The following is a 12,450-nucleotide window of genomic DNA, read 5'->3' on the forward strand; positions in this document are numbered from 1 at the left end:
AGAGTATATTATTTTTTTTTATTTGGCATTCATGTTTAGTCTTTGAATGTGAGGGTGTTGCAGTTGCATGGCATATATAAAAACATGCATGAATATGCTTTAGTCATCAACAAATCAATCTAATTAAATAAGCTTGTAATTCTGCTCCACTTATCAATTCTCTATGTTACGCTCCATTACCAGACCTAACAACACCCCATTCGGGGTCACCTCAGCATGACCCCTGGCCTAGAATTGGAATATCTCGGGACATACTTTAAGTAGCTTACAGCCATTTATACTACACTGAAGATTTCATAGGCGACACGCTGATTGGCTAACCATAGGGGTCATGCTGAAGTGACCTCTAACGGGGCTCTGTTAGATCTTGTATTGGAGTGTAACGTAGAGTATCATAGTGGAGCAGAATTACAAGTCTAAATTTAATTAGATTGTCAACCAATCAAACAAATATAATCACTGTTAGTGAAACACCAGTGTTTGACCAGGCTAGTCTTTTCATTAAAAAATTCCCTTAAAGATGTGGAGTCATTTAAAAGAACACATTAACTTACTGTTCATATGTTTTCTTATACTACATACTTGTAGACGAGCTCCATGGTGTCCAGTGACCACATCCTGATTGACCCGTCCAGTGAGGCCGTGATAATGAGGGATGAGGAATCGGGATGAAGTAATAGATTTGTTACAGCTCGTGAGTGACCACGAAACGAGTGTACCAGCCCTCCCATAAGGCTCCATACCTTTACTGTGGATCAAAAATGTGATGTTGGATCTAATAATACTGTTGATTTAACATAGAAATACTAACAGTTCATTAGTAACACACTTATCATTGATACGTTTTAATATAAAAATTCCAAAGGTCAATTTTCAACATACATTATGTATCAACATCATCACGCTAAGATCAATTATTATCTTCACTTAAACTTCAAATTCACACAAGATGTCGTTTTCATAGTTTAAATAAGACACATATGACATTAAAAATGAACATAATATGCCCTATATGTTAAGCAGGAAATCTAAGATTGTTTAGAATATTTAAGGCTTAACATGCTATCAATAACTCTTTGTAGGGTCGTTTGCTGTCTTTAAATAACCCAAGCTGTTAATAGAGCATGGTATTTATTGTATTGGTTTTAACACAATGTATTTTTTACTGTAAAAAATGTGTCTTCTCAACAAGAAGTTCACATGACTTACACTATAAATATCCACTTTATATACTGAAAGCCAATATTTTCATTTCAAAACAAATTGGTGAAGATTCGTGGATATTATAAATTGACTAGAAATTCCAATTTGTATAAATGATGTAGATGAAAGATCGCATAGATAAACTTTCATGAATTTATTTGGATCATGAAATTTGCGAAAATTAATTGCACTGTGAGAGAAAGTTGGTTTACAGTAACAATGACTTGATAAATGAATTACCTTCACAGTCGACTGAGGATGTGATGAGAACTTTGGCACTTTGAGAGTAAACACAGCCGGTGATAGACATGGTATGGGCCCTGTACGAATATAACATAGCTTATTTTGTGATTCTATAATATTTCGTAAATACAAAGGAAAACAATAAATTATCAATCTGTGCTCGCAAAATGAGACCGGATATTTTTTTTTTTAAATATATAAAACAGACTGGATTTTTCTTTCCATTATTCCAAAGTATCATAATAACTTTTGCTTGAAACGTGACAGATTTGGGAAGCAATAAATCTCTTGTATTTCCATCATCTGAGATCCGCAGTTGATCGCACTATGTTATACGCTCTGCTACACTTATAAGCATAGCAGAGTGTAGTGCAATTGATCATGGTCTTCTACAATTAAGTATTCCTGATTATATAATTATGTGGTTTAGAATTAATAAATTTCAAATCGTATTTAACAATACTGTTTCAGTAATAGTTGTCACATGTGGTACTACTAAAAGTAAACATACTTTTCATATTTGAAAAGTCGTTTCCCCTGGAGGTTGTAGACTTGAAGGTCGGTGTCAGAACAGAAGTACAAGTGCTGGAGATGGTGGTCCAATTCTACTTTCTTAACCCAGCTTCCTCCAACATTCTCAAGGGTTTTCCTGAAGGAGAATTATAGTATCACCAAGCTTGTATTATTCCCATTATGTGTGGATTACAGATTTCAATTATACAAATAGAATGTATCTGTATAGTTTAATACATGTAAATGTACAGTTACCTATAAATCACTGTGATTAAATCTGCAATGCATACATAGTTGCAATACTAATTATTGAAATCAAAGTGTTCTACTTACTCTAAGTGAAGCTCATAGTTAGCTAAGGGTTTCAGCTCCATAAAAGCACTTCCAGCCACTTGACGAAATGACCAAATCTGTTGTTTTGAGGGGCATTACATCAAACAAAATATACTTAATCATAATTGCTAACAAAGACTTATTATGAGTTAAAGACATTGTAGTACATGTACTTCTCTTTCTGACTGTTTTGGTAATAAATTGACTCAGATATCATCTTTAACATATAAGATTACAATGTATACACATTTTGACTTTGCTACTTAACAAATGAAATACAATTATCTAACATTCTATTAACAATACATCAATTCAAATTTCATCATTAACCAAATAGAAAATAATTTCAACTTTTGATAATGCCACAAATGAATAGAGAAAAATTAGCACAAAAATATGACAACTATTTTAGAAATTCTTGTCATTTGAAATAGACCTTTACTTGCCTTAGTTCCGTCGACTCCACCAGTAATGAGCTCATCTGTCACCGAGTTGAACACCATGAACAATACTGACCTTAATCCAGCACTGACGTGACAGGTCTCATCAAAATCTCTGTTCATGACCTGCATGAATGTTTATCAACAATATATTTGAGATATGGTCGAAGTTGTTCTTGATAAAATATTTACAGTTTGTATTGACATTGACTTAATTCTTATGCTTCGATCAGGTGCGGGATGACACCATGATCATTTATACATGTTCATCATCATCATTAAATATCTTCATAACCAATTGAATACATTATTCCCTAATGTAATGTTTAAAAAAAATTATACTATTCAACATTTATTTTACAATTTTCTACAGCATCTCATTGACTATCTTTTTTCGACAATAACATTCATACCTTTAATGAGAAATCTTTGGACAAGGCGAAGTAGCAGTTATACTTTTTGGCATAAACTATATAGGTTAGAAGTCTGTATTCATACTTGGGGTACAACAGGTTCCTCATTACTGAAAATGGAAGAAAACAAATACAAATATATATATATATATATATATATCTGACATTTTATTACAACTTTTGTAGATTTGATTTTATATACAGATAGCACCAAACTTAAATTATTCGAGTAAGGTCAATATTTCTATATGAACCTGAAGTTATGTAATTATGTTTGTATACATAAACAGTATAGAATTTTGGATCTATGAATTGTACATATACATTTATACAGATACTCAGCCTTTTGAAGATTCTTAACTAATTACTATATGACTATTTATTAATATAAATTTCTTGGTGTTGTTGAAATTCTTTTAATTAAGATATCAAATCTGCACCCAAGAATATCAGCAGCCACTTATTTCAGCAAGTGAATATCCAATGGGAACTACATTTCTCTGATGTACCTCAACAGGCATATACAGGATCTATATTGGCTTCTACTGTGCTTAAAAACATGTGATCATTGATCACAATTTAACACATGTACAAGTCACAATGACCTACTTCTTTCACTGTTTGGTGAGGATGAATATATATGGTGCTGATATTGGGTAAGAAGGGGAAAAAAACTGAAGATAACCTCAAACTGATCATTACCCATTACTGACCGTACACAGTATGGGCTTTAGTTGTAAAAACCATTTGTATATTACTTATATAATTCTTACATATTAAAATGCATTAACAGCACCAAACAAGACAGTGACCCTGTGGTATATACTACAGTAGAATTAAGCAGATATCTGTGTATATATAGCTCCTTGAGCTAATACCTCCCTGGTTTTATGAAGTACATGTGTTGGACCTACCAATCTGAGAGCTCGAGTCTGACACATCAGTTGTATACATGTCGAATCAACTAGGCAGTATGCTCCCAGTAAAACATGTTTACAAGTTACAACAGTTATTGTGAAGCTCACACAATTAAAATGTTACAACACGATCTGAGGACCCATATCTCTGGCACTGCACACTTATACCAAATAAATCAATATTCCACAAGATAGCTAATTAAAACAAAACTCATTTTCAAATAGAAATTTGAATCCTCTTATCAAAATTCTTGCAAAGCTATTCAATAATTAAATCTAGATCTTCATCAGATCTGAATGACAGGACAAAGAAGCCATACCATGCAAGTGTACTGGATTTATCATATAAAGCTCTAATGGTGGTCAGGTATCAAACTACCGATCAACTGGTCAACATGCATATATGACCTAGCTCATTTATGTCAAACCTTATTAAGGTATGAAGGAGTGTGGGAGATAGTCACATGATATTCATGCTTCCATTGTATTCAATTTCTTTATATGAGATTGATGCATAAACATCAATATAAAGGTAAAAACTTTATTAAATGTCCAGTGAGCTTTTTTCTGTTAAAAAATGTAGATAGCCAGAGCATGCATGCACTAGCATAGAGTTCAACATAGTTTCACAGAATGTGCCAAGTTTAAGAAGCGGAGGAAAGCCAGAGTACTCAGAGACAAACCACTGACTTAAAGTCACCATCTGGCTACTGCCCCAGCCCCCATATGAGTTCAAACTCTCAACAAGAAATGCAGAGCTTGTGGTTATATGTCAAGACATCTGAAAAACTTGGGGCCCATGCATGTGGCACATGGGGCCTCGGTGGCTGTTTGGTTAAGATGTCATAATATGGTATCACAAGCCCTAGCCTCCACTTCTGGGTCATGAGTTCAAATTTGGATCTACTGCCCCATGTGAGTTCAAATTCTTAACTAGAAGTGCAGAGCTTGTAATTATATGTTAAATTGGGACATCTTAAACACTTGGGGCCTGTGCATGTGGTACATAGGGCCGCCGTGCCCAATGGTTACACCCGGTCCACCCCAACTGCGAATGATAAATATTATGAAGTTCCTTACCGTCAATCGATTGATTTGTAACACAGCGAGAAATTCTGTACCGTGTAGCGATAAACGCTAACACTCTACCGACACAACGTGGCTATTTTTAGACTCGAGTACTGTCGCCAAATCCACAGGTAAACTGGTACTGGATGCTACGCTCGGGCCTCTCATCCAGCTTAACGAAACTGAATGGCTAGTTAGCTTAACCGATCTATATATCATCAACAATGCGTCTGTATCTACTTAAAAACAAAACAAATATTCTTCAAATTGCATAAAAATTCACTTGACTAGTATTTCTTTATTTTAGATATTTTAACAAATCTTCATATTTCTAGTAAAACTGCATATGAAACTCCTTATAGATCTAGCTATGCTCATTATGTAGGGAACCGCCATAACATGTTCCGGCTGCAGGATCATATAAATGGATGCATGATCATATAAACCGTTAGCAAGCACATTACAAGGTCCTATGTATTGTTGACCAGTACATCTCATTACATATACATTGAACATTTTGACTATTTTCCTATAGGCAGTCATAACACTACTCCATAACAAGTCTTTATATATGTAAGAGTACTGACTAGTATACACATAAGTATAGCCAGCAGAGTTATACACAGTGCAAGCTCCCAAGTTGTGGCCTTTGTAACTTTTCCTATAGACAGTCATGTTGAGTACAAGCTCCTATAGGTGTGGACTAGTACCTAACTGGCCCACATTGTAGCTTTCTCACACAACTTCTACACTAGACTTAAGACACAGACAATTACGTTCACATTCATCTCATACCAATTGCATAATGCAGTCAAGAAAACAAAATAAAAAAGAAGGTAAAAACGCAAGCCAGCAACAACTTCAAAACACTGGGTAATATGTATATATCTTCAGTGCTGTTTCTGTCATGGCCAATGCACTTAAGAAGTTAATACAAATCTGGTGACTAAAATTTTAAGGGAAACATGTAGCCCTGTTTAGACCTCAGTAAATATATGATTCCACAAAACTAAATGAATCCATTAATTTCATCAAGAAATGAAATACCAAAAACTGTGTAGCTATATTAAAGCAGCCTATTGTACATGTGATCAGCAGCAATGCAGATGGCCTCTAAATACAGGTTTAACTGATATTCTGAAAAGTAAATACTGATCCAATATTCCATTTTCTAATTATAAGCATTAAAATAACACAAAAATACAATGCATGGTCAAAAATTATTGATAGAAAATTGCAAAACGAAAGTAGGATATTGGTTGTGTTTATGGAATTGCTACATATTGTATGTGATGTGTGCTCTAATATCGTTCACCATAAGGTTCCACTGTGTACTGCCTTTATAACAATTTCTTTCCAACAACTGAAACAATTGTTAATTACATTTACAACACAAAATTTTGAAGATAACCAAACTTTGCAATAATTGCACCATTGAAAACAAAGTTGTGTCGATTTGTACTTGGACTTCGGATATTTTGATCATTTCAGCGGATCATTCACATCTAATTTTTACTATATTGCTGCATGTGTGTGTAACATACATAAGTGTTCATGTAGATATATGCTCCGATGGAATCATGCAAATTAGTGGAAAGCTCCATTAGTACAGTTTCAACTGATATCATAATGCAAGGCAAGTTTTCTTTGGTTGAAAGCTTAGTTAGCATTGTTTTTCAATGTAATAATTACATATAGAACATAACAAAAAAACTCACGAAACTTAACACAGGAACTTACGTACTGATAGGTTTACTCATGAAATGCATTCACCATTTACATTTAGATTTCTTACAATTGTAGCAGGATGTTTGACATCATTTTCATCTGGATTTTAACAAAACTTAAATCATTCTGGACTTTGCCAGTGAAAGCTTTTTAAATAATTCTTCACTTCAGTGTTAAGGGTAAAGGTCAAGGATGAGGTAAGCAAGATTTGGCAAGTTTAGCTATCAGTTTTTTGCTCTTGTGCAAATAATTATATACATTGTATATATGTTAATTTCCATAGAATTATAAATACAGGTAACATTTGTAATTATACCAAAACTCCCTGTTCATTGAGCTTTTATACATGTTATTCTATCAGAATTTGTTAATTACCAATTTAAAGAACTACTGCATGGCATCAGATATAAAAAAAAATTAAATTTTAAAAGTGAAAACATCAAAAATTACATTTTTATCACTTACCATCACTTGACCCTTTTATATGACCAAGCCGTAATACATCTCGATGCGTCCATCCACAGTAGCTGATTTGGCGTGTAACACTTTCTGCCAAACTCAGTGGTGACTGTTGATTATACCATTGGCTGACAGCATTTTTCAGGGACCTACCCCATCCTCTACTATTTTCTGTCAATGTTTTTTGATAACTTAAAAACTGAAATAATTCCCTTGGTGATTTGCAAATTTTGAGGAACGTTTGATATGCTAACTGTTTTAGGTCTTTATCGGTGGACTTTGCACATAGTGCCACAGTAAACAATAATGTATCTGTATTCACTGACTTTCTCTCTGTGTGACATTTCAACACTTCTGTCAAAATATCTTTTCCTTTGTGTTCATTGAGCAACTCTGTTAAAAACACAGTTTTTTCAACTGTGCAACAGTTTCCAATGACTTTATACACTGCACCGTCAGTACATAAATGAAGAAATCTTTTGAATGCATCAAAGTTGCTAATTTCTGGCGAAGCCATGGTCACCAATCTTCCTCCTGGAAAGGGAGATCAACACAAATTAAATTAATTTAAGTATTTTGTAAAACTGCTTCATTGACAACATACAATTTTGTGCATATACATATGTACACAGTGGCTGCACTATCAATATTCATTATAAGACAAAAGACAACACTGAATATACTACACCAAAGCAATGAAAAAGTAGCTTCAATACAGTATGAGTATGGTGAGAGTTGTGCATCCTGGCATGATTTCTTACTGCAACACACTTTGAACAATAATTGATGTGCTTCCAAAATAATGATAATTTTGTTATTATGAGTATGAAAAACAGTCCTTCACCTGTATATGATTAAAAACACCGCCGTCGATAATGATATCACGGCTGCAAGGTACGCAACACCGTGGAATGGGAGAAATATTTCAGGAATTTACAGCATGCTCATCTCAGTTCAAGCTCATCGGCGACTGGGGTGAACTTCCGATGTGGTCTACGTCATCGTGAACGGCTGTGTCGCCATTACAACATAAATAAAAGTATTTATAATCTAAGCGTTGTGGTACAACGCCAGATCAGTTCCGTTCTCGTGTATCCCCACATGGACACTGATCGTCCGGTAGAAGGGAAGTCTCACGTCAAAGATGGGAAACAAAGTCAGTCAAACCGGGTATCCAGCAGCTGTTGGAAGGCCGAAAAACGACGGCCGCAGAGAACGTTTCCTCTCCCGAAAGCGTAGAACACGTAAAGAGATTCAGGACAGTACGTTTTGGATCGGCGTTATTATGGGTAAATGCAAGGGTGATTTATGTAAGAACATAATTTAGGTCATGTAAAAACTGGGTGGTACCTCATTTTGCATTCCACTTGTTTGACACCCCGGAGATATTACCTCGGGCCCCATAACAGTACGTGTATGGTACCATACTGTTTTTAAAAAACCACACTGTGTTTGATGGAACTATTAGAGTAGTTAAATTGGTTACCTCGAAAAACAATTAAGTTGTCATTTACCCCATATGTATAGGATAACAGGGGAAAAAAAACAACATCGTAATTAGTCCAGCTGTTATATATTATTATATTAAGGGTTTCACTGGCTAATGGCTCTTAACCAGTGATATTTTGCAAGCCTAATGACGCATTCACTGTGCTGCAATTGAACAGAACTAATTTCATTAATTGTTTGGCTTCCTATACCCTGCCGCTACACTGTACAGTCTTACTGTTTGATAAGTAAATTTGTGAAGCTGCTTGTAACCCCCCCCCCCCCAGTATCAGTAAAATATTTGAGAAAAAATGTATATTTCTGGAGAAGACATAGAACTTCGTGTGAATTGCATTGATGCTCTAAAAAAAAATTAAACATGCTATCGTGTGTTCAGTAGTGACTTATGCCAGGGTACTACCAACAGTTTTGTTTGGCAAAAATCGGACCAGCGAATAGCGCAGGAGCATTATTTGTTGTAAATGCAAATGGCTGCTTTAAAATGCGGAGCTCACAAAATATAGCATATAACAAGACATTTTAAATTGATACAAGTGCTACAGCTTATATACACTATAAAAGGGGAGTACTCTGAAACATGGACAAGAAGAATAATTACGAAAAAAAAATACGTTAAAATGTGTGACTTTGAGACTCTTTCCACGGAAATTTGCACTTTTCTCAGCTCCCCAAATAGATTGTTTGGAACTATTTTTTTCGTGATAAGAGTGATTTTGACTTGTTTGTTCATGTTTCACCTAGTGCCTTAGGATGGTGTCTATAAAAACATTTGTATCAATTTGTAGATGGGCTTCTTATGCGTTCCCCCCCTCGGATAATTGTTTACCGATCCCGCCATTTATAGCAAAAGGCCATTTGCATTATACTCTACAGCACTAGGCTATCCTGCGACTATTATGCTGGTCCGTTTTTTATTTGCCAAACAAAACTGTTGGAGTACCTAGGCATAGTCACAACAGCACTCGATGGCATGATTATATTGGTTTCCATCAATGCAAGCAATTCACCACTAGTTCTATGACAACTCCAGGAAATATAAATTTTTTCTCATATTTTACTGTATTTTTACACGCAGCTTCACTCAAATTACATAATCAAGCTGTAGAAGTGACTGACAGTTAGCCTGTGGTATGTACCCGAACAATTAATGGATAAATTTATGATCTTTTCAATTGCCATCAACAGTAAGGTGTTTTAGGCTTGCAAAATATGCACTGGTTTATGATTAGCTCATTACATGTGAACATAATAACATTGATTACATAGTAGTATTAATATTATTTGAAAGTAATTAATAAAATCTGTTTAATTTAAGACCCGGCGCACATCCTCTGTCTTATGCGTACATTTGCGATTAGAATAAATATATATTTAATTATAACATCTGACATGGATACCAACTGGGGAGCTAGCCAGAAAAGCAGGAGTCACAAAGTCCAAGCAGCAAAGCAACCGGTCGGATAAACCTACCTAGATAAACGCTAAAACGAAAAGATAAAACCTCACATGACCTCCCCACAATGTTAAATAGTAAAAAATTTAGCTGGCCGGCACACTGTAAAGCTTTCATTGATTAGGGATTAGAATTTTGAAGATTTGTGTTTTTTCCTATATTTTTATAATCCTTTGTTTAACCTTAGAAGTGATTCGCATTTTTGTTGCCCTTCGTGTCACAACGGGCTGCGCCCCTTATTATACGTAACCAAGGCAAAGTGAAGTATATGTGGGTATAACTGACAACACCAATATTGACTAGTATGATACGTCACTAATGTTTGATGTGGTTAAACGTTCAACTGATCACTTATGTTCAAAATGACTTGTATCCATCTCCTTGAATAATATCGTGTTCGATCATAAACGTTTTTCACCAGCGTCTAGTTTTAAACCTGTTTATTACAGATACGCCCGAATAGGATATGATAATGTAAAGAATTCAAGGTAATAAGGATTTTACTACAGTGAAAAACCTCACCTTTCATGTCCACCACAGGAATTCAAGAGTGCCACCCCGCTATTAAGCGGCACTTGTTATCAGTCCGTTATTTGTATTCCCCACTATATCTTTGTACTGGTCGTCTCATTATTAGGACCACGGTGCCGCATATTTCCCGTATTACGGACCAGCCCAAGGGCAGTGTGACCTCCTGAACTGGGACAACTTGATCCAACGGTAATTGACACCATAAAATACGGACCAATCACCTGTGACAAGTTTTATCTTGTTTTCCTTGTGACCAGTTATCCTAACACTAATTGCCCCCATGTCCCTTCATCTACGACAATTCACCAGTTGAGGCAGTCAATCGCTTGTCAAGTGACGGAGGACCGTTTACCTGTAAACGGTCGGCGTGTGTACTAACTAGAAGTTAAGCGGGGTTTGGAGATGGTACGGAGATCGAGGTCACAATTAAATTCAAAATTAATTACCCGTTACATACGAATAATACAAGAGACCTAAAAAGAAAGCATGATTGATATTTGTGATTGGTCCCCCGCCAAGTTATATTAGCCAAGAGCGACGCACGGTGTGTATGTGTGGATTTTCGATCGGTATTGTATTACGCGCGTAACGGGTCGTTTCGCCCTTGTGTACACCTGTATGACCTATAGCGATCTAAGGTGGGGCGCTTATGGGAATGTTGAAAGCTATACCACATAATCGGGATCAGTTGAAAGAGAGCGTGTTAGCAAATCGATCCTTTTGTTTACTAATTCAAACATTAACTTGGGCTCTCAATTGAATTTACAGTCGCAGTATTTAAATCCCTTATCTGCACGGTGTGAGTAAAATAAACAATCGTTGATTCTAAGGCGTAATCGTTCATGAATTGTATGAAAATAAAAATCGGTAATAAAGTGTCGATGTGTTTGTTTTGATGTTGACAATAACTTTCAATTAAATATCGCATACAAACACTCGATATACTTTTCAAACATTTGAATTGTAGATCAATCCACCCTTACCTTTAAAAGTTAATATTGCAATTTTAAATCAAGAAGGGTGTACACCGACGTGAAACGAATAAGAAAGTTTGAACTCCTTATAATAACTGTAGAAGAGAAAGCCGTAGTCAACCGGCTGACCCACGCGACCAAGATTGGCATCGGTGTAGTTGATTTTAGAAAACACAAGTGTCAGTCCGTAATATGGAAGAGAATAGGACGGAAATCTAAGTGTGTATGTTAAGTAGATGAATTAGAAATTTAAATTTGAATTTTTTAAATTAGATTATTTAATTAAAAACAAATATATCTTTCTTTTATATTCTTTGTATGCTTAATCAACTATATAAAAATAAACCTAACGTCTATTATGTTACTGTAGTAATATATAAGACAAACATTGTTATATACATGTACAGTACATGTTTATATAGCTATTTTTTTTAAATCATAATGTTGCAGAGTTTACTGTTCTTACAGATTAGAAGTTACTATCCGATGCAACCATCGGTATTAAGACCACCTCCGCAATTAAGACCACTTTCACTCAGGACCCTCAAGTGGGTCTTAATAGAGAGGTGTTTTTTATACTGTATCTTCCGATGGCATCTTATGGTCTTTATACTAGATGCAGAGCATTTTGCAGACAATCCATGTGACTCAAGCCGCTACATTATG

At 35.2% G+C, this 12,450-nt stretch overlaps 2 protein-coding genes across 7 annotated transcripts in view; both read right to left on the bottom strand.

Moving 5' to 3' along the window:
* The window catches only part of LOC138335967 (uncharacterized), a 33,022-nt gene extending 30,585 nt beyond the window's left edge, over positions 1 to 2,437 (bottom strand). For all 5 annotated transcript variants that reach the window (XM_069285192.1, XM_069285191.1, XM_069285193.1 and 2 more), the window contains exons 1-4: positions 2,293 to 2,437; positions 1,958 to 2,095; positions 1,444 to 1,523; positions 583 to 748 (exon numbers count right to left, since the gene is read on the bottom strand). In XM_069285192.1, the coding sequence (XP_069141293.1) occupies positions 583 to 748; positions 1,444 to 1,523; positions 1,958 to 2,095; positions 2,293 to 2,333 (425 nt within the window). In that variant the 5' untranslated portion in view covers positions 2,334 to 2,437. The remainder of the gene's footprint in view (positions 1 to 582; positions 749 to 1,443; positions 1,524 to 1,957; positions 2,096 to 2,292) is intronic.
* Positions 1 to 12,450, bottom strand: part of LOC138335968 (universal stress protein Sll1388-like) — an 80,469-nt gene that overhangs the window by 33,219 nt on the left and 34,800 nt on the right. The window lies entirely within an intron of this gene.

This window comes from Argopecten irradians, chromosome 12 (assembly GCF_041381155.1).
Source record: "Argopecten irradians isolate NY chromosome 12, Ai_NY, whole genome shotgun sequence".
Lineage (NCBI taxonomy): Eukaryota > Metazoa > Mollusca > Bivalvia > Pectinida > Pectinidae > Argopecten > Argopecten irradians.